A 24,175-nucleotide genomic window follows, 5' to 3' on the forward strand; every position below is an offset into this window, starting at 1 on the left:
GGGAAACTCCCGTTCGTGATGACCTCGTGAACAAGCCGTGTTTACACCTGCCTAAATAATAGCAAAGGAAGTTTTCTTTTTAGACAATCTGTTTATTTCAACTCATTGCAGTCATACCCGTGTAGCTCACTGTAGCTGGACCTGATCAATACTCTTACTAAGTTAGTCTTTGCATTTCAAGTGCTGTTTGTTTTTAATTAGTTAGATCTAAATATCTAGATCTAGAATTTATACGTCGACGGCACATAATCTACGTTCTAGACCTGCCTAGATAATAATAGATTGCCTCATCTAGCTAGACTAGGTCTAGCTCTATATTATAGATTCTATAGATCTAGTGGAGGACTTTACTACTTATACTACTTATAGCCATAGCAGAGAGTCAAGACAGTTTTGAGTCTAGTAAGTCTTAGTCTTAGATCTAGTCTAGATCTAGTAACTCTTAGTCATTTAGTAGTAAATAGATCTGATCACTGATCGAATAGTCTTATAAGTTATAGATCTAAATGTGATTAGTTTTCCCGGCTTATATTATTTAGTAAGGCAACCCATTACAATGATAATTTGATTACATGCTCATATGCTCATACTTTTTAAGTAACACTTCCTAACATATATTATATAGATCTAGACACTAAGACAGCTATATTTCCTAAAGCACTGTTGGTATGGAGTAAGAACATTATCATTATGTTTGTCTAAGTGGTTTATGATATTTCTACACATTATGTGTTTATTTGTTTATTTAGAATGTTAGCTTCAATTTCATTATCATTATGTTGTTATGTGTTAAGTTATCTTCACCTTTCCATTTTCTTAGATTTAATGTATGACCATATATTTTTATTGTTATCCTTAGATATTTCTTTAGTATTCACTCTGCAGCTGTCTACTGAACGTTTTGGGTTAGGTGTTTAATTTCAAAATACTTTTATGGACTCTTTCTGCCTTAGTTTCTTAAAATTAAACAAATGGGTTTTCTTTATGTTTGCAAAGTTTCTTTAATTTGTTATTAAACCAGCAAATCATAACAAATGTATTCTATAGATCAGCGATGCCCAACCTAATTTGACATGCAGACATTTTAATTGACGACACTCGTGTCACGGGCCACATGACTGAAAAGTTGCAAAAATGAAATGAAATTAAACTGAAACATTTTTTTAGAAACCTGTGGATCTAGATCTAGTACTTACATTAATTAATGAGATATTATATCTGAAAGTTATCTTTTTTTTTTAAACGTCGGAAAATGGCTTTATTGCTCCACTTAAAATGTGAGCACATTGAACTAGCTTTACCAACGACTCATTTTCTTTTGTCTCTTTTAGGTAAATGTTCCCCATTTATCCTCCAATGTCTAGGTGTAGTTTAACAAACTTTAATTCCTTGTTCAAGCCAAGAATGCAGTCATATTTGTATTATAGTGGATTTATTTGTTGTTGATTTTCTTTACAAATAAAATATTTTGGCTAGCTAAACATGACTTATTATCATGTTTCACAAAAAAAAAAAGAATGATCCGTTCACTTTTCCTGGAAGATTCTAAATTCAGGTTCCACTTGAAGTTTCTTCGACTCTTTCATTTTATAAACGTACATATGTAAGGTCACAGTACCAATCCATCAGAGAGAAAGTCAGGGCCCTAACGTAGGTAAGATACATTTAAAGACGTTTTTTTTCTTCTGGAAAAAAAAAGGGTCGGGGTTCTACACTTTGTGCCAACATGTTGGCTGGCTGGATAGAACCACTTTGCGGGCCGTATTTTGGGCATCGCTGCGATAGATCTACATTCTTAGTATAATTCTTATGCACAAATAATTTAAATTATTATTTGGGTGTCCAGAAATAGGTTTAGGTCTTTCATACAATGTAGATTATTGTATATTTAGTACTACAATGTAGGCCTTGATCTGATCATGATGATATAGAGTCTATTATGTATATGAAATAGCCACAAGTTTTTCTTTATCCTGCAACCAGCATTAGAGGGAATGACTGGCTGGTTGTTTGGTTTATGCTTTGAATTATAAACACATCATCCTACTTAAAATCTAAGTCGCATCCCATTCAACACTTGTGAAGGTTAAGAGTATGAGAATAGTTATGGAATAGGAGATTACAGCAATCTAAGAAAATATTTTTTTTCTCCTAAAAAGAAAAGAAAGTGTAAACAGGCAAAAGGAATCATCATCTTCAATCATGGGTAGGGCAGTTTATTACAGGATCTCATTGTTGTAGGCTTACTACCTTTTCCTAGACTGGCTAGGGGTGTTAAATTCATGTGTGTAAGGCATTGTACACATTTAAAGTTTTTTTTTTTCTGTCACTTGGTATTACTATCTTACTAGCATTCCTGATGTTTGATATTTTCGTGTTGATGGTGTGATGGTGATTTGGCTTTATTAGCTTTAAGAGCAGCTATATTTTAAGCTGAGTTAAAAACGGAGTAGAAATGCGGAATGTGAAAATTGTGACACACAAAGTGATCTGCAGCAAATTGATGACTTTATGGTGTTTGTATGTTGTTAATAATGCAGTGTTCATGTAAAAAAAATATTGTTTTTTAGCATTATTTAGATTGGTTTGATTCTATTTATTTCAAAATGTATCCTGGGTCTACATGTATGATGGGGGTTTCAAAAATGGAAGCTAATCTATAAATGGTTACCTTTTTTGATGTCATAGTAGAATAATAATCAGCTAAATATTTAAAAGCATAAATCAGGGGTTCTCCTCCTGTGGGTCGAATAATGATTAGCCAGGGGTTGCCTAACACCATCAGAAATATGGATTTATTCTAATGTGTAAACATGAAAACTTGTACAAGGTATTTCCATTGGTGCTTAATATTTTATAGATTGTTATTTGAGATGTTGCAGACAACTGAATGATTTCAAACATTATTTTTAATTGTTGCAATATAATTATTTTTAACTGTTTAAATTATTGTCCATCAAATGTTGTGGTGTAACAACACAATTTGCCATCAAATCTCATTTTGTTTGAGATTGTCATTTTTGTGAACTAGTATTGTAACTAGTTATTTATCACCCTCAAAGCTTCTCTGAAGGCATTCAGCATAGACCCAGCCACCTGGGAGACAGAGGCACATGACAGAGCATCATGGCATCGCGCTGTGAAAACTGGTGCACAGTTTGTTGAGGAAAAGAGAACAATGCTGGCAGAAGAAAAATGCCAGAGAAAAAAAGTAAGGCCAATGACACTAGCTCCAGCTGGAATAACCTGCCCAGTGAGCAGCCGAACATTCCGGACTCACATAGGTCTCACCAGCCACATGAGGAGGCATAAAACCCCAGTGCAAAGCCCTCAGCCCCCAGGATGACAAAGTGGTCATCATCGAACCACGATGGACGAACTATATATATATACATCAACAATTGACAACAATTTTGTAGCAATGCAGTTTACCATTTCTCAGACTGTTATTGCTATTTCAAATTGTCACACAAATATGCAAAATAGATATTGTGAATATATGCAATACCTTTATAACACCTTTATATTTCTCCATATTGTTTTCTTTTCTTTAGAATGTAAACTGAATCTTAAAAAATAACAACTAAAACAAAGAGCAGAACTCCTGCTACTATCTTACTAATGAGAATTTGTTTTACTCTTTAATATGGTGTAAAGATGTGGATTCTGAAACAAGTTTCAGTGTTTCACATGGCTATGCAAACCAAACGTGCATCCACATCTTATGCAGGGGTGTCTGCCAGGGGTGAGGGCGGGGGGCTCTTTTAACTTTTCTTTACATTTTCTGTGCCTATATGGTGTGCTTTGCCTAAAGTGTTTAGTAACCAGTGAATAAAGAACAACCTACTTCACCATATGTGGTTATACTTAATGACAGGACTTCATTTGTTTGAAATTCAACATTTAGGAAGTTCTTGTTTGATTAGAATTACATATATATATATATATATATATATATATATATATATATATAACTGGTAATAGTGCTTTATAATTTACATAGTAATAGTCACATAGAGATTTCAAGTATCTCAATCATGTACTTTTGTTATTCACTCCCCTTATCTAATCATTGTTAAAGTAGATCTTATTTTTGGCCTTGATATTTTTTCACTGAAGTGTCAAGGTCTAGCCTTTTCTATTTATATATTCCTATAATAGAGAAATTCATTTATTGACGTGATAAACTTTATAGACAAACCTAGCTTGTAATACTGATAGTTATCATTTCATTTCTAACTTTAAAAAAGTGTTACATTTTAAAATTAGTTTGGGCATTGTCTGAAAATTTAGTTGTACTGCTGTAGAAACACTCAAAGTTTGTTGTGTTTTTTTTGGTCATAATATAATGAAGCATTAATAAAGAGTTTTTTTGTTTTGTTTTTTTGAAAGATAATAACTATAACATAATTTTTGTTTACAGATTACAAAGTCCAGAGTTTCTTCTCAAGTTCAACTTGACACTCATGTTTATAAAGTCTGCACTGCAGCCTTAGTCTCAGTTTATCCATGAAAAGCTTATTGAATGAACAAATGGATTTAGAAGTGAAGTCTGATTCTAATTATTGTGATCAAGATGTGCAAGAAGTTCAGTCAACAAAAATAAATTCCCACGCCTTTTATCGTAGGCATAGTAGTGAAGATGAAGGGCTTGAGATACAATTTTTAGAAGATCCTGAGATAGACTTGGAGGCAGTGAAAACAGTTTCAATCTCAAGGGGTAGAAGGCCTAGATCATCTTTCAGAGACTTTGAGCATGCTTATGATGACAGTGGTTTTAATAGTTCAGACGATGATAAAGACGATTCACCTAATACTTACTGTGATTCATTTCATTTGAGATCATTGAACAAAGACTTTACAAACAAAACAGAATTTGTTTATCGGCCAACTCATGACACTGAATGTGTTGATAGCCTTGATAGTGAAAGAACAATGAATACTCCACTTAAGGTCATGACTGCACATAGTCATACAAGTAACTTTGAGCTTAAACCAATGACCGGTGGTCAACTGGTCATCAAGGCATCTGGCTCACTCCATTCAGTGCATTCACCTTCCAGACTCAGGCAGCACAGAAGGCGGAGGTTTACAGACAGTAATAACAATGACACAGTGAACCGCCTACATTCTTATTTCACACCAGCACCATTTAAAATGAACGAATGTTTCCAAGACAGGGGACTAATCTGTCTGATGTTCTGCATTGCTTACACTCTGCTTCTTTTTGTGCTGTTTGGATGTATCGGCTTGTTTATGGACTTAATCAGATCAGGTAATTTATATATATGTGACAGAAATGAGGCATACTTTTAAAATGTTAAGCATTAGTTTGTAGTTTTAATGTTTGTCCATAATAAATAAAAAAAATAAAAAAACTCAGCCAATCGTTTGAGAAACAATGGAAAAGAAAGTTACAAAACCTTTCTTTGTCATTTTTTTTTTTTTTTAAATTTTCAGGCATATTTTAACATTTATAATCAAAAGTTGATTTGATGGTGTTAATCAAATGTTTATATTTTCTCCAGCATTGAACAAAGATGACATAGAAGACTTAAGGACAAGGTTTTCCAACACCAGACAGAGGCGTATGAATGTCACTTCAGGATGATGACCTATCCTAAAGCATTCAGTTTGTTCCAGTTTAATTTTTGTTGTTGTCATCAATATTTTTTAATTTTTTTTTTACTATTTTGTTACCAAGAAAAATAAAATATTCTTTAGCACTGTACATAACAAACATTAAGGTTTAAAAAGTTAACGATTTATAAAAATTATGTTCTAAATATTAAGTCTGTTTGCTTTGTTCATTCCATTTTCATTCACTTCATGCCACTCTTTGTGACTATCTCAGGGATATATTTTGCTTTTTATTGTAAAAGCAAATCTATGCTACATATTAGTCAATTATAATTCAATAGTTTGTATATCTACTATTACTAAATCATAATTCATAGGGAATTGTTTTTTTTTGTTTCCTTGAATGATGTTAATATCTTCTTTAATATTTTACACATATTAAGTTTAAAAAAAAAATATGGAAATCCATGGACACTTTGGCATTTTAAAACTACAGCTAAGTACAGAAACTAGTAAAATTTGATTTCACCTGCCTACTGTGAATGTTTAATTATGGAAATAGACTATAAAGCATTAATTAAAGATGTAAAAATTTTAATAACACTCGTTTGAACTAGAAAAAACTATATATTTTTAGATAAGTTTAGTTAACCTTAGTGACTGAACTTTAATTTAAAATCACTCTGAACCTTTCAATTAAAAAGAAATTTAAAAAATTCAGTATTTTAGATTCAGCAACTTTATTGATGGTGATCATTTAAAGATCTGATGTCATTGTATTTAATTTTGATTATTGCTTGCCTAGTGTGTAATTTGTCTTTCAATTTTTGTTTTTGATATAAAGTTCAATGTATATTTGTTTCCCTCAATGTATCATGTTGAAAATAAAACCAAGCAATTGTCAACCACAATTGTATATCAAGGTTTTGAGAATTCAAGCAATAAAAATAAAATACAAATAACATTTTGTCATAATGGATTTATTATCAAATAAAATCAACATTTTATTAAACATAGTTAGTTGTATTAAGAAAAATAGAAAATACAACATACTAAAATGACCTTGTTAAGCTTGCAGATGTAATTCATAAAATATATTCTTGACATTACTAAGATATTATTTACTAGCGATTGACTATTTTTATGTAGCTGACTTTGATTCATTGTTTTACAATGCAAAATACAAGGCACACAATATAAATACTTTTTAATATTAGGAAACAGAAGGAATGTGGAGTTTAGAATGTCATGGTTCAGTTTGAAATACAAAACATTGACTAACAGTGAACCTAAAATAGTTTTAATACTAATTAGAGGAATGTATCCAAGAACATTTCTTCATAACGTATTCTCACACTATAATGTTGAACTGTAGTAAAGAATTACTTAAAAACACCACCATTTTCAGTATGATAAACATTGTAGAGTGTTGTTTTTCTATAATTGACAATGACTACAATAAATGCCTAATAAATATTCAGACTCTATTAAAGTCTATGAAGTAATTGCTGAATAGAACACTTTCTTATCTCAATAGAGATCTCGAACATACACATAGGTTTGTTTAAAACATGGGTAACAGACATTCTGAAGACAAAATGGCTCAGTGTTATTGATAAACTTTGAAGGATTTCTAAAATATAAAGGTTATGTAGCCTATGTGAACAACTTCTTAGAAAAGAATCTCATTAAAAAACTAAAAACATTCAAGGATGTATTGTTGTAAGCTGTTCTAACAATAGTTACACTCTTTCTAAAGGCAGTGAGATTGAAATCCAAACCAACAGTCCATACCTTTAAGACACATCAATCAAGCTAAATAATTAATCTCTAATAATTCAAAGACATTTTTAAAATAAGATTTTGTTCTGAATGTCAGTTGAATATCACAGTAACATTGGAAAATGTTTTGAGAATAAAAAATGAATGTATAAGTCCTATAAAATGTGGTCAATAAATATTGTAAAAGATTTATTTTTAAACAGGGTTTGAAACATATTTATTGATTTTAGCTGGTAAAGTTTGTTATTAATGAAATAAATAACCATTGCTCTTTGAAATAAATAATATTGAATCACTCCTGGAGGGACAGTTCATAAATAAGATTAGGCATTGATGGGAAGCTCATTGTACTTTGGCCAGTTATAGACTGGAGGGAGATAAGACTCATAATCTGTGTTATAAATAAAGTCCCTCAGAAATTCTTGGATGTTACTTGGCCGAGGATAATGGTAGGCCAGGTTGTTGTTATAGGCATAGTTGATGACATCCTCAGCAAGTTGCAGAGAAACAGATCTGATTTGACAAAGCTTGGGGTAGACTCTGCCCTCTGCCAGATCTTCTTTGGTAACCATTTTGGCAAGAGACTAGGATGAGATCAACAAGAAAAAAGTTAAAGTTGGCTACTTATTAAATATAAGCAATTTCAAAAGAAACAAAATTATTAGTAATTATAATTACAATTTTTTCTATGCTTTTAGCAAACATCAACTGTTCTAACCTTTGTTAAATTATTAAGTCATTCATTTAGGAATGTTTCAAATTAGCCCATACAGTCTAACCTCACTGCCGCATCAACAGAGTCTAACCAACTCCTTGTTTAACAGCGTGAAACAGATAATGAAAAAATGCGGCTATATATCCAACTGGCAGTGAAATAGAAAGCACAGACCACTGAATAGAGTGTGTCCCAGCAACATAAAACTATTCACTAGAAGTGATCTTTAGATGTTTTTAATTTCTTACTAAACATGGTTTGAAGATTAAGCAGAGCGGTTGCAAATGTTGTTTAGGTCAATGAAATCTGGAGGTATCTGATCCACAATGAAATATTTTGCTACCAGCAATCCACTAACCATGGTCAGTCCATGTCTCCAGGTGAAAGCAAAATTCACAGCTCTAAGATTTCAAATCTGAATCCTTTCCATTGATTGCAGTCATGTCTTTCTTAAAGCAAGCTGCTATCTAATGGGTTTTTAGACTAGTCTTGAAAAACACAATTCACACCAATGTCAGTGATCAGATGTGAGTGATAATTGTGAAAAAAGTTTTTTATAGACCATCATATCCACAGTCAGGTACTGCATTTGTTTAAATTTCAGTCTAAAGTTCCAGGCAGATTCATAGAATGACATTGAGAGTGATTAAAATTTGGATTAATTTATTTACGATGAAAATCTGCTAGAAAAATTATTATTATTAATATGAATGACTAAGTATAGCTATCTTTAATTTAAACAACAAACAAGCTGTTGTTTTACAAGTTTGAAAAGATGCATATAAACGGTAAAAGACTTTTTTGTATATATATATATTTTTATATGCTTCATTGAAATGTTCACCACAAAACAAAAGTGACTATTAATAGTTGAACTAAAATTAGCTTTCAATTTACCTCTGCTGCAGCCAAGAACACTTCCTCTGTTATACAACGTATATCCACAGCTATGACAGCAAGAGCAACACCAGGAAATATGTAGGCATTGTTGCCTTGACCTGGGTGAAAGGTCTTGCCCTTGAGTTCAACTTTATCAAATGGACTACCACTGGCAAATACTGCTTTGCCCTAAAATCAAATGAATCTGTTAATACTACAGTATAAAGGTTAATACTACAGTATAAAGGTTAATACTACAGTATGAAGATTAATACTACAGTATAAATGTTAATACTACAGTATAAAGGTTAATACTACAGTATATAGGTTAATACTATAGTATAAATGTTAATACTACAGTATAAAGGTTAATACTACAATATATAGGTTAATACTATAGTATGAATGTTAATACTACAGTATAAAGGTTAATACTACAGTATATAGGTTACTACTATAGTATAAATGTTAATACTACAGTATAAAGTTTAATAATACAGTATATAGGTTAATACTATAGTATAAATGTTAATACTACAGTATAAAGGTTAATACTACAGTATAAAGGTTAATACTACAGTATAAAGGTTAATACTACAGTATATAGGTTAATACTACAGTATAAATGTTAATACTACAGTATAAAGGTTAGTACTACAGTATATAGGTTAATACTACAGTATAAATGTTAATACTACAGTATAAAGGTTAATACTACAGTATAAATGTTAATACTACAGTATAAAGGTTAATACTACAGTATAAAGGTTAATACTACAGTATAAAGGTTAATACTACAGTATAAATGTTAATACTACAGTATAAAGGTTAATACTACAGTATAAAGGTATCCCTTGCATATTCTTGTACAGAATAAAACAAGAAAAAAATTTAGCTTCTTTAATGTTTAAACTAAAACTAAGTAAAGTTTCCCTTTCAGATCTTGTGGTCTATAGGGCAGATGATGTAAAGGTCATCTGTTTCTATGGCCTACTACAGTTAACGAGGGTGTCATGTGGCCAGCACAATGACTAACCACCTTTACTTTTCCCCAACTAATGTCAGGTACCCATTAGAGCTGAGTGGACTCAGAGGTGCCCAAAGTTCCGAAATTAAAAATCTTCACCAGGATTCGAACCTGGGACTTCTTTTCATAAGCCAAGCCCTTTACCACTCAGACACCACACCTTCCTGAAAGGGAACTATGTAATATATATATATATATATATATATATAGTTAACAGTTCTTACATCTGTTGCCTTGTAAGTATCCTCTGCTGTGCATTCAGCTTTACTAGTTGGATTGCTCAGAGCAAAGATGACAGGAATCTCATTAAACTTGGCCATGTCCTTTAATATTTTCTCAGTGAAGGCTCCAGGGATAGCAGCAGCACCTACAGAAGTTTAAAAATTGAAATGAATAAAATGCAACACTTGAGTTGTAATTAACTTGCACAAAAAGAGTCAAAACAAAATAAAAACTTTATCAAATTACAGGTAAATTATGCAGCTTCTTTTATTTCATGTGCTGTAAACTTTTAGAATTAATTTTCATTGGAGTAAAAAATGAAATAATAAATAGCTCTCTAAGTGAATACATATATGGAAATATATTTTTTGCAACCTAAAATATCCACACAAAAAAGGATGTTAGTTAGTAATTCCATATTCAAAATTAAAGTAAAAGCTGAAGGAGTAACTTGCCAATGAGAACTGTTGGTTTAATTGATTCCACAACATCCTCCAGTTTATCAAGTGGCTGATGATCCTTAGCAAACAATACTTTCTCCCCTTCTACCCCACCTTTAGGGCGTTTCTTTAAAAACACAATTTAAAAAAAGTTCATGTTAATAGAGTTCACAGTATATAATACATGAACAGTACCCTTAAAGTGAAAAAAAAAGTGGTATCCAAAAGAACAATTTTATTCAAGATATAGAGCTTTAATTGTTGTTCTTAATAGAAGTTAAAGATATTCATTAAAGAAAATAAATGATTACATTCCGAAACCTGCCACAAGACGATTACATATACTTAGAATAATGGCCTATATAAAGTTAGCTTTTAATGTAAGAAAATCACGAGGAGCCTAAATAATTGTACTGTGTAATTTTGATTATATCTAACTAATTCTTCCGAAGAAAAATATTTGGCACACATAATTACAATTTTATATATATAAGCTGCAAATGATAGTTTTTGTTTAAAACAATAAGTCTGATAGTTCTTAGCAAAGTTTCTGATAGTTCTTAGCAAAGTAATAGACATTTTTCTAGGTTGAAATCTCACTTCCATATAAAAAAAAAAGATTGTTCAAGCAAAGAATATTTGTAGACATTATGGATGTGACTACTAACTTTGTGATGGATATAGTAAAAAAAAAAAAAATTGAAATATCCTTGACTTTTCAAAATACCTTGACTATCAGGCCTTTGGAATCAACCAACCAGATTTGCTTTAAAGCATTTTCTTCTGTTTGGCCACTGGCTACAATGGCTTTCACCAATAATTTAGCAATACCTATAGAGGCCTACAAATAAAAAAATAAAATAAAGTTTTTCAGTCAGAAAAACAAAATTTAGTGTTGATACAATCTCAATGGTAAACATAACTATAATTTTTACAAAGCTTATATCAATTCACTCTGTCTGTCTATCTGTCTGTCTAGTAAAGAGTGTGTACACGTTATTTCTCTCACAACCATTCTCTGATCAAGTTGAAACTTCACACAATTATTCATTGCCATAGACAAGGCATGAATCAATAAAAAAAAAGTAACCAATTAGACAATTACTGGTAATTAATTATTTTATTTGATACCAACAAAGGAAACTAATACTTCAGTATTCACAGATATGGCTAAATTTGTTTAGGTTTAGTCCCCTTAAATAATTTTAACGCTACTATCCGATCAAGTTGAAACTTTAAACAATTATTTATAGTATCTAACAAAACATGAATCAATAAACAAAAATACTCAGTTACTGGTAATTATTTTGTTAGATATCACATAAGGAAAACAACTTGTACATTATTGATAGATATAGTTTAAAGGACAGAGTTTTTCCCCTTTAGATAAATTTTTTTTTTTAAAAAGCATTTTTTTGTTAAATTTCATAAACTTTCAACTTTTTAATGTGAAGAGAGATTTAATTGTAATTAATATCCTTTTGACAGTAATTGTTAGCATAAAAGATTTAGTTAATAAATATCATGATGATACCTTGGTAAGGAAAATAAGGCTTACCTCCCCTGCACCTTGAAAGAGAAACACATTGTTCTTAAGACACACTTTTGTAATCATGAGACTGGAGAGAATACCAGCCACAGCAACTGCAGCCGTACCTGAAGGAATACATTTTTTTTTAGCAATATTATAACAAATGTTAAATCCTTATTTTAAAAGATATTTAAGCTCCAGTTTTCATAGATTAGAGCAGTGATGACCAAAATACAGCCCGCTGGCCAGATTTGGCCCGTGACGTGCTTCCTTCCGGCCCGCCGAAAAAAATATAGAAAATCCCCCCTTCCCACCCTAAAAAATGTTGAAAATGTATCTTTACCTACGTTAGGCCGAATGGATTCGTACCAAGGCATTTAACATTAGTGTGTTCATGAAATATGACTCAGAATATAGAATCTACTAGGAATAGTGAACGGATCTTTACCTTTTTGTAAAACATCATTACATGCTAGCCGACATATTTGTTTTTATAAAGAAAGTGTGGCTGTATTAAAAATCAATAACAACAAAACATAAAGAGAACTTAACGCAATTTTCTGAAGTGTACAAAGAAAATTCAAATATACTCCAATAATTCAGTGTAAGTACTAGATTCTCGGATCTCAAATAAAAGAGTTTCAGGTCAATTTCATTAATTTTTGTATCTTTTCCATCAGATTCGGCCAGATTTGGCCCGTGACACTAGTGTTGGAAATTAAAATGGCCCGCAGATCGAATTAGTTGGACATCTCTGGATTAGAGCATTCAATAATCACCATTAGGAAAGAAGGATACATGATTCAAAATACTTGCATGGATCACTGAGTTATGTATGAAGCGCGGTGGCCAAGGGGTAAATCGCTTGGCTTCCAAAAACCAGGAGCCCCGGGTTCAACTCCTGAAATCCTGGTGAAGACTGGGATTTTTAATTTCGTGATCTTTGGGCACCTTCGTTAACCATAGGTCACAGAAACAGATGACCTTTAGACCACAAGATTTTTTAAGGAGTTATGTACCTTAAAATAAATTGAGGTGGAATAAGAACTTGGAAAATATGAGTAAAAAAAATTTGTTTTCTAAATTTTTTGAAAGAAACTCGGACTGGGTCCAACCTTGTTTTGCACTTACAATAAAAAATTTTTGGAAATAAATAGAAACTAAAGTTATAATGAATCGATTCCCTGTATGTAATTTGAATGTAAATAAATTAATCACATGATGAACATATTAACAATATACAGTGAACCAGATTGTCTGTGAACCTGTAAACGATTAGTTATGAGCCAACTGTAGGTGAACAAGATGCCAGTGAAACATTTGTTGGGAAAACCAATGGTCGTGAACAATTTGTTGGTGAGCCATTTGTCGGTGAATGATTAGTTGTGACCCCTTATATATTTGTACAGTATTCCAATATCTCACTGATAAGGTGAATACTGAACTTTAATTTTCATTGACCAATTAAAATCAACAGCTGACACTATCAATGAGATATTGAAATATGGTGGGAAGCGTGGTCGAGAGGCTAAGTGCGCTTGAACTTGGCTTGTCTTGGCTACCTAAAAGGGGGCTCGAGGTTCGACACCCGACTCAGACAGAGTTGTGTTTACTGAGCGCCTAAAGGCAGCACGGAAAACCAACTCCTAGATACCCCCTCCCACCCACTGGTCCACAAATGAGATTGGACCAAAGCGCTCTGAGCATGCTAAAAGCATGAAAGTAGCGCTATATAAAAGCTATAATAATATAATTATAATAATATTGCAAAAATATATTCTTAGCAATGTATTAACACTTTTACTCCAAAAAACTTAAAATGCTATTTCAATTTCTCTACAGATGCCAGTCAATTGATACAGGTACCTTGTATATCATCATTAAAAGTACAATAGTGACTTCTGTACTTCTCTAACAGTCTAAAAGCATTATGGTTTCCAAAATCTTCAAACTGAATCAAACAACTTTCACCATACCTGGTCAGACAAGAAATAAATCTATGCATTCAAGGTAATATTTATGTTCCTAATGCTTACAAATACAATTACTTTTGTCAAAAATTTAAGAAAAAAAAAATAATATATATATATATATATATATATATATATATATATATATATATATATATTTAAAACAATGAAAATGGAAAAAATTTATTACACCATTTACTTTTAAAATGTCTCAAAATTAAATAAATACATGCATATCAAAATTTAGATTGAATTTTTGCATTAATAAAATAGTTTCTTTACATTAAAAGATACAAGTTCCAATCTTGTAAAGAAATATTGGTAGTTTTACTTTAAAGTAAAAGATTTTTTAAAATCCTGTACAAACCTTTTGACAACAGCTTTCATAAATTCATCAATGAGTTTGTCATATTCAGGGCCAGTCACTCTCTTTTGACGAAGTCCAATATACAAGGGATCATTTAATAAATCCTAGAAAAAAAAAAATCAATATTTGTTTTAATTTCAGTATTCATTTTCTTGGTCCCAAGTAACTCAACAAAGCATAAACACAAATACATTTAAGTGAACCAATAAATCTTACCTTATTATTAGTACCAACATCGATGGTGATGGGCAGACAACTCTGGGGTGGTATGCCTGCACAGGCAGTGTAAAGTGAGAGTTTACCTACAGGGATTCCCATACCATAGGCACCCAGGTCACCAAGACCCAAAATCCTTTCACCATCTGTCACAACAATTGCCTGCAAGTAAAAGAAAAACCCAAACAACCTAAGCAAAGTTCATCTAAACTTTTTAAAACTTAAAATAACATAGACAACAATTTTGAAAAACACCTATTCAGTATTTTACAAATGTATGATTGCAGAAAGTAAACTGAGAGTTATTTTGAGGGAGGGAAAACTATCTAGAGCCTTAGGGTTGCCTGGCTGTGTGGTATGTGCTTTGGGTTGTCATCATGATGGTCTTGAGTTAAAATCCTGACATCCAGCAGGAAGTTTGGACTAGAACCTTCTTTTTTGAAGGATTGTCTAAAATGTGTAAAACAAAACAAAACAAGGTATCATGAAAAAAAACATTTTCTTAGATACGTGGAAAGAAAAGCACAACTTTGACAAAACTGTCCAGGGGTCAGAAAACTATTTTTTTAGACTGATTGTGACACCAGTACTGGATTGAACTATGCTCAACTCCTGACAGTATTTGTGAAATGGACAACACTAAGAATGTCCACAGAAAAATTGCCTCAGATACTAGGAAGCTTGAATCAGAATTTGGTCAGAGACACGTCATGGGGTAGAGGTTACAAAGCACATTCTGCTGAGAATTAATGGTCAACCTTATTAAATGAAGTCAACACAAGAAAATGTTTGTAAAACTGTTGAGAAGAAATAGACTAGATCAGCAATGGTGACTTGTAGATCAGGTGTAGACTAGATCAGTGAGGGTGACTGTAGATCAGGTATAGACTAGATCAGTGAGTGTAACTTGTAATCAGAAGTATACTAAATAGGTGAGAGTGACTGTTGAGTAGAAGTAGACCTGTTTAGTCAGAGTGAATGGAAGAAAAAAGACATAATCTCTAAGGGAATGGAATACCAAGAAAAAGTAGCTTAGCAAATATCTACATTAGAATTAGTGCTTTGAATAAAATTATGTACAGATTTAAATAAATTTACATAAATGAATAATGAACTTGAGAATACATAAACCAAATGAAGCTTTTTTAATACTTAAAAGTATAGTATATAAACAAGTTTTAGAAACCACATTAAAAAGTGGAATAGATGGGATAAATATACTAAAAAAAAAAAGAATACAATATTTAGAAATAGTTTTGATCACTGACTCTTGACTAAAACTTGAACTTTCACTTTTCTCTATAAGGCAAAAGATTTACTTCATTGTACAGCCAGCGACCTACTTTTGATAGCTAAAAGCTTAGCATTATTCTTTGTATACAAATAAATTAACTTATTTTATTGTCAATTAGTGTCTCTAATTTATTTGTAACATTTAAATACATAACTGCAAAATTCAATACACATGTTAGTGAAGTGTATTTTAGGCCTACACAATTATATGTTTAGTTATTATATCTGCAATTGAAATGTATGTAGTTTTATGTTGGTGTGCAAACTATATTGTGGTCTAATGACAATTATGACAAGGAAACAGTCAAAAGAATTCAACAACATTGCTGAGATTAATTATTAAAAAAAAAATGATAAAAAGAATGGTATAAATTAGAGACATTGTTTCAAAGAAGCTGTATGTTAATTCTATGTATGTTAATTCTATTCTATATTTAACACTTCCATACTTCTTGTTCTCTCTCTTGCTCCATTACAGAATTCTATTCAGAAGGGGAAATAACTAATGAGTGCTCCTAAAGAATTAATACAGGAAGAGTTGCCTACCTTGACGATATCGACCGGCCAGTTACAGAGGATGTCGTAAACATGTCCGAGATCGTGAATGGTAATGTACAAGCCTCTGCGGAGAAGAACATTAATGTCGTTAACAAAGTCGAATTTATCATAAAGTTTGTAACCATAGCGACGAGCGCTGGCAGCTAAGATTGGACTGCAATTGATGTGACAATAAGTGCCGTGTTGTTGTTTTAAACATCATGTGAAATAATCACATCTTCACGTGAATGTTTTGTGTGATGTGCGTGATTAGTTGATTGTTTTTGGCCATCAAAGCTCAGTACGGTAGGATAACTCCCAGTCTTTTAGTCCAGCAGCGATACACATTTATTACCAGTTGACATGTTTGAACTAACGAATTATTTGGTTGGCACTTATTGCGATCAAAGCGCAGTAGGATAAAGTCAAACTCAAACTCCCAGTCTTTTAGTCCAGCAGTGATAAATATTTATTTCAGTAGACTTCAGATAAGAGGCAGAATCATCATAATCTATAATCTCCTCTGCACCTGCTGGGACGCAGGTCATGTCCCTGTCCCACAGGACATGCGTGACGCAAATATAGTCGCAAAAATAAAAACAAAGGAGATCGGAATGTCTGCAACAATTATAGGGGTATCTCTCTCCTCAGCATAGTTGGCAAAATCTTTGCTAGAGTGGCACTATCCAGGCTGCAAGTGATAGCTTCTAGAGTCTACCCAGAGTCTCAGTGTGATTTCAGGAGTGGTAGATCCACTATAGACATGATATCTTCTCTACGACTACTGCAGGAGAAATTTAGAGAGAGACAGACCCCTTTACATCGTTTTTGTTGATCTGACTAAAGTCTTTGACATGGTCAGAAGTGGCCTTTTCAAACTCCTGAGGAAAATAGGTTGACCTCCCAAACTACTAAAGTTCTTTGAGTGCTTTCACGAGGAAACTAAATGTACTGTCAAATTCAATGGAGCCCATTCAGCACCTTTTGGGGTTAGCAGTGGTGTCAAGCAGGGATGTGTGCTCGCACCTACTCTGTTTGTCATATTCTTCTCCTGTCTACTGCATTATGCGTACAACGACATCAACGAAGGTGTGATTCTCCATACAAGATCCTCTGGAAAAATATTTAATGTGCGGGCAAAAACCAAGGTTAGGAAGATACTTATCAGGAAACTCCTGTATGCTGATGATGCAGCTATTGTGGCTGATTCTGATATTCAGCTTCAGTCCCTGGTTTACAAATTATCTGCTGCTTGCCAGAAGTTCGGCTTAAATATTAGTCAAAGCAAGACTAAGATACTAGTTCAGAACACAAATACTGCACCTCAAGTAAACATTAATGGCCAATCACTAGAAATTGTTGATCACTTTTGCTATCTAAGCTCCATCATATCCCAACAATGCTGTACTGGACAAAGACATAAACAACAGGATAGCCAAAGCAATGGGCACCATGTCACGGTTGCAGTAAAGAGTCTGGGACAACATATTGCTGACTAACAATACTAAAGCCTTAGTCTACCGGGCCTGTGTGATGAGCACTTTGCTATACGGAAGTGACACATGGTCAACCTACTCATGGCAGGAAAAAAAGCTGAATGTCTTCCACCTCCGATGCCTAAGGCGGATCTTTAAAATAAAAAAAGTAGCACTGGATAGATCCACATGGAGAGAGAGCATAAAGCAAGGGTCACGGATTGCAGATGTCATACACAACAGAAGCAGAAGGAAGGGTGAAAATGCAACAGCGCCTGGTGATTACATATGCCCAACCTGCGACCGCAGCTGTGTATCAAGGATTGGCCTCCTCCCAGACAGACAAACGGATTGAGTTAATATAAGCTTTGTAAAAACTAATCGTTTTTTAAATCAATCATTGCGGGAACTTCAGATCCCTGCCAGCTACGCCTTTGCTACGAAATAGAATACAACATGTCCTACTTTAATATAACAACAAACCGTGTTAACTCTTTCTCTCCGTTATTATTGAACACGTTCTGATGGAATCAACGTTGGTATCGTCTGTTAGGAGAGAAAGAGTTAACATCTAAAGCTTTAATACACTGGATGACGAAAATAACTACACACATAGTACACACATAGTGCACACATAGTACAGGTCAAGACACGGGAAATAGTCAGTACAGGATCTCAAATGAGTTCACAAATGTAAAAAAAAACTAGAGGCGACGATTGATAAACATACCAATTCACGATATCCCAGAAGAATTAAAATGTGCTATATCAAATACATGACGGTTAAAGGACGAAAAATCGAATTTGTTTTGTTTTGTTAACATTTCCTTGTCAAAGTTCAGAAATTTGATAGTTTTTATCGTCTGCAACCGTTACTCTGTAGTGTGAAAAATGTGTCAGTTGGCAGTCATCATGCTGAACAGAACACTTGGATAATAAGAGTGAAATGATCTCCCAAGATTAAATGTGTCCACTTCTACCATTGTCTAAGGACCGAGGATGTGGGAGGAGGACGTCATTCTATAAAGGACGTCGAGGACATCGTGATATGTGCTAGACAAGGAAAAGGTAACCACTGACTACTAGAGAGGACGGGCAGACGTCATTCCCTTTTACCACATATCAACAGTTTTCATTACTCGTAAAAGTGAAATCCATGTAGATTTTTTTTTTAGGAAGGCGTGGTGTCTACAAACAAATACACAATTAATGCAGGGGGAAAATGCAATTTAAATCTGGGGTAATATCCCAAGCCGGGTGTAGGCTGAAATAGGAGGTCCGAACTAAGACAAAGATGGAAGAAAAAGTGGGAAGAAGGGAACACAATGTCACATAAACAAACTATAAACATAGACTCAGACAGCAGTTGCTGCACATAAAAGGGAAAGTGGGGGGGGGGGGGTAGTTACCAGTGTGTGGAAGACAAGACAAAGAAAAACAAAACTTTCAATAGGCCACTTTATCAGCAGATCATTCATAGTCAAGGTATTTGGATCTGAGTAATAAAACATTCGCACTGATATTAAACTAACCCTAACCCTAACCGCAGCACTTAAAATAAACTTAACCTTACACCTAAACCTAAAGTAGCATTGAAATCAAACAACACCTAATTAACATCTCAACTAACAGCAACATAACATCTAATAAAACACCATACCAAAACAACACCATAACTTCTAATAAAAACACCATAGCAAACAACAATATTTAATAAAACACAATTCCAAACAACATCATAACATATAATAAAACACCACACCAAAAAACAAGATAATAGGCTATTTAATAACACACCATACCAAACAACAAGATAAGATCTAAGAAAATACAAATCACTAAACACTGGATATCTAATCCCAAAACCATGGGATATCTAACAAAATCCCAAAACCGCGGGTATCTAATGAATCCCCCCCCCCACACACACAAAAGAGATATCAAACGAAATTGCCTGCTGCTAAAAATACTCTATTAGAATGATCTATTCCGCTACCCAATTATCCAGTCGGCTACATTAACAAGACGATGGAATGACAAGTAACCAAATGTTAATTGACACAGGATATCAGATCAGTGTTAGGATCTACAAATATAGTTTCACCCACCTCCACCCTCCCTTCTTCAAAGAGAAAACACATTAGGATGTGGATGTTATAATGAAACATTCAAATGTATCTGAATAATTGTTTTCCAGTCCTAAACAGTTTATTGATATTCAGTATTTTATTAAGCGTCTATTAACATGTGTTACAGTTTAATTTCTAGATTAAAATGCGGCCACTGCACATCAAAGCGAGGCAACGTTGTTTATAAGCTACATGCAGTCGAACCAATATTAATTGAAATATTGCCAACGTAAAATAGTTTTGAATTACTAAACCCTTGTGTACTAAACATTTTCATACACGGACAAACTATAAATAGCTAGCTTTTTTGGTGTATCCGGCGTACAGAATAAAGAAAGTGTTGATGTGTTGTGTTTTTCAAACGCAAATGATAACGTTTGTGTACTTTTGAGCACTGCAAATTCAAATGTTCTCAGCTCTTCCGTTTGTAGCTTTTAGTTAGTTGGCAGCATTCAAGTTCAATTTAGCGTCCTTGACATTGTTTTGTTTGTCCTGAAAATCTCCAATAGAAAACCTCGTACAGTAGGCGTGGCGTCTCTAACTTCTGCTCAAGATGGCTGACACTTTGAATTCAGGACAAAAAGAGTTAAACGTTCCCAGGAGGCAGCTTTCTTCCAGATAATCACGTCGATGATACTATATTTATCCTAGGCTACACGTGAGAAATGTTTCCCATATGTAAGAAGAAATCTAGAAATGTCTTCTTGGAAAGAATCTTTTTTCCATTGATCTTCTTGCTAACGTCTCTGTTAAACATAGGAGGTAATAATGTCGTTTTTTACGTTGATTAATACATACGAACTCGGTTAACTGGAATACCAGTTAATCTGACCAGCCACTTTTTCGGACCGAATCCTAAGGTAGTTCAATAAATCCTATTATAAACGTGTTTTATCATATCCACTTATTTTGACCAAATTTTCTATTCAATCGGACCCAAGAGAATAATAATAAATATGGCCACAAGGCAGAAATGTGGAACTTCAACAATCGGAGAATTTTTTTTTTTCTAAGAAGAAGTCTTTTTTCAAGTTGTTTCAAGTTCTACAATTAATAATACAACGCGTCTAGATCGGTTTAGTTGTATTAGCAATACTGTGCTACAAATCCAACGACCGATGTAGTGATAACCCTCCAAGGTACCCCAAACACCTTGTGAGAAGTACATTACGAATTTTTTTAAAAATTACTTTTAGGCCAACTCCTTTTTAACCCCAATAAAACAAAATATTACAAAATAATTTCCCTTTGCGTAGTCTATAGAGCTTAAACTTTAATTATCTAGGCCTACAAAGTTGCTAGATGTGTAGGCATTTATTTCATTTAAAAAAAAAATTGAACACATCTCATCATGATATAGATCTACCACTACACAAACATTAATGTGATGGTGGAAGTGGGTTTCATCAAAGTCGGAGAGCTTAGAAAGGTGATGCACATGTCCCCTTGCACATCTCTAGTTAGACAAAGAATGAAATGCAGGTGGTGGGTTATTATTAACATCTTGTCCATATACAACAAGCACGTAGCGATGCCTACAGCTGAAAAGATTGTCTAACAAAGCAACTAAGTACGCCCCTACCATTCAATTTTTCGACTCCTAACTTCGCCACTGCACAGACGAGTGCATGCCTGTAGTATGTTATACAATCAATGTTTACTTTAGATTCTCAGTATCAGCACAGTCACGTGATGTCAACCCAACGTCTTCGTGCACGCACAAACACACACACACACAAATATACATTCACACACACACGTATTATATAGAACTTTACTATCTAGTAAATTGTGTAGGTCTACACCTTCTGTACCCATATATAAAATGTACCTGGAACGACATAGCCAGATATTCGATAATTTTTCGCTCAACTGATGAGTCTTTGGAGAGTTTTACCTCAATCATAAATGATATATTTTATATAATAATAATTTTGTGTAGGTCCCTAATAGGAACAAAACATGAACATTCTCTCGCTGACTCGCTCTCTTTGTACATAGGGCCTATACATAAATTTGTTTCGCCATTTCCTACTTTGTCTAGGCATCCTATAGGATATATCTATTTTATTACAAAACTTTTATCAAGTCACTCTGTCTGTCTGGTAAAAAGTGTGTCCACGTTATTTCTTCCATACTTGGATCAAATTGAAACTTCACACAATTATTCATTTGGCATATACAAGACATGAATCAATAAAACAAAAGTAAGAAGTTAGTTAATTAATAACTGATAATTAATTATTTTGTTTGATACTAATAAGGGCAACTAATCCTTCAGTATTCACATGGCTAAATTTCTCCCTCGCGCATTCTCCGATCAAGTTCATACTTTAAACAATTAATTATTGTACATAACAAAACATGAATAAAAAAAAATACGCATTTATAAAATTATATATGGGTAATTAGTTATTTTGTTTGATATCGTGAACATTATTAATACCGGTATAGTTTTAAGGGCGAACTTCTTCCCCTTTAGATAACAGTATATGTTTTTTTTTTTTTTTTTTTTTTTTAAAGGATTTAAAATAAAATTTTTCTTAATTATACATTGCTTACTAGATAGGACATTTTCTATTTTGCTTGATGTAGTATTCTAACCAAAGAATAGTCAATGTTTGGTAGAAGTAGGAAATGGAGAATCATCTCGTACTATGTCTGAAAGTAATTTCGCCTTTTGCCAGTAACATTTATATGAGAGAGAGAGAGAGAGAGAGGTGGAAGACACTAAGTTTCAAAACTAAAGTCCACTAGTCCAACTATCACTGACAAGTCTGAAGTCTGATAATACAAACTAGAAAGGTTCATATGTCATTAAAGAAAACAAAAACCTGAGGTGCAACAGTTGATCTGTGAAACGTTTAGATCTAAACTTACATTATAAACAACACAAGACATGCAAATAATGAAAAAAAAAATCAGTCAAACTTTCGACCTTGTCATGGTGTAAATAATAATAATATTAAAACGGTAACACATGAAGTACAATCTAAAAATAGTTTCCAATAAAGAAAAAAAAAAGAAGACCCAGCCTTTGATCCAATGGAGTGTCACCCAATGTTTCAATATTTGCTGAAGTGTCAGGGTTAAAGGTTAAAAGCAAGAGAAGGGAAAAAAAAAAAAGAAACTGCTTCCAGTTCAGACTGGACTTTGAAACGTCTGCAGTGTACCACGTGGTTAAAAAAAAAGTTTTCCAAGGGCGGATTCGATTAACCACGTCTGCTGAAATCAAACACACACACACACACACACAAGATGTAGAACAATAGTCGAATTATTAAAGGGGCGTATCAATTGTTGTTGATTTTCTCCAGTAATCTGATAATTATGGCGCTGTTGACATTTTAACAAAATGCTTTTTTGAGCGCCATCCAAAAATATATTATTCAATCTAATGTTATTAATTGCATGTCAATGGACATATTACAAGAACAATTTCAAAGCAGCAATCTTATTTTCACATTGGATACAGGAATAACACAATATGTATACCAAAAAACAATGTCTCAATGTTTGTACACACTTTCAGTGGCAGAGGATCTAGCAAACAATGTGTGCATTTAATTTGTCTTGCTAACAGTGGACAGTAGAAGATCAATAATAATATCGTCTGGACTTTTCGCATATTTCTTTTCATTTAAGTAGATCTATGTCCTCTTTATTAGAAGTCTTTAGCTCACTTTTTTTTTTGTTTTAAATGGTCTGTTTCCATGTGCCAATATCTCTATGTCTCTGTTGACTAAAGTTTGTATAATTGTGATGACCTAATTCATGTCGCATTTCTTTCTCTCTCTGTGAAGAGTACTACAAGTGAGTACGATATAAAGAGATTTGGCTATAGCTTGTATTGTACCATAGCATTTTGACTTCTTAGGCTGGTAAAAGTATACAGTGGTCATTTTTACCCAGCTTATATCAGCTCAATTTGTCCGTCTTTCTGGTCCAAATCTTGAACACGTTATTTCTCCCTTTCCCATTCTCGGATCAAGTTGAAACTTTGCACAATTAT

General features: G+C 33.1%; 2 protein-coding genes across 4 annotated transcripts in view; one reads left to right on the forward strand and one right to left on the reverse strand.

Moving 5' to 3' along the window:
* Positions 1-6,542, forward strand: LOC106078757 (uncharacterized). Of its 3 annotated transcripts, none has more exons than XM_013239771.2 (3): positions 1-161; positions 4,424-5,275; positions 5,529-6,542. In XM_013239771.2, the coding sequence occupies exons 2-3, from the start codon at positions 4,510-4,512 to the stop codon at positions 5,609-5,611; spliced, it is 849 nt and encodes a 282-aa protein (XP_013095225.2). In that variant the 5' UTR covers positions 1-161; positions 4,424-4,509; the 3' UTR covers positions 5,612-6,542. The 3 variants fall into 3 exon arrangements, with proteins under 3 accessions (XP_013095225.2, XP_013095219.2, XP_013095239.2); XM_013239765.2 differs by having other exon boundaries at positions 19-402; XM_013239785.2 differs by lacking the exon at positions 1-161 and adding an exon at positions 4,194-4,318.
* LOC106078748 (NADP-dependent malic enzyme-like) overlaps positions 6,540-24,175 on the reverse strand; it is a 26,524-nt gene continuing 8,888 nt past the window's right edge. The window contains exons 3-12 of the mRNA XM_056031830.1: positions 16,569-16,644; positions 14,730-14,891; positions 14,514-14,617; positions 14,039-14,152; positions 12,204-12,297; positions 11,373-11,486; positions 10,661-10,772; positions 10,208-10,350; positions 8,975-9,145; positions 6,540-7,946 (exon numbers count right to left, since the gene is read on the reverse strand). Coding sequence (XP_055887805.1) covers positions 7,686-7,946; positions 8,975-9,145; positions 10,208-10,350; positions 10,661-10,772; positions 11,373-11,486; positions 12,204-12,297; positions 14,039-14,152; positions 14,514-14,617; positions 14,730-14,891; positions 16,569-16,644 — 1,351 coding nt within the window. The 3' untranslated portion in view covers positions 6,540-7,685. The remainder of the gene's footprint in view (positions 7,947-8,974; positions 9,146-10,207; positions 10,351-10,660; positions 10,773-11,372; positions 11,487-12,203; positions 12,298-14,038; positions 14,153-14,513; positions 14,618-14,729; positions 14,892-16,568; positions 16,645-24,175) is intronic.

The sequence above is a fragment of the Biomphalaria glabrata genome, chromosome 6 (genome assembly GCF_947242115.1).
Source record: "Biomphalaria glabrata chromosome 6, xgBioGlab47.1, whole genome shotgun sequence".
Classification (NCBI taxonomy): Eukaryota; Metazoa; Mollusca; class Gastropoda; family Planorbidae; genus Biomphalaria; species Biomphalaria glabrata.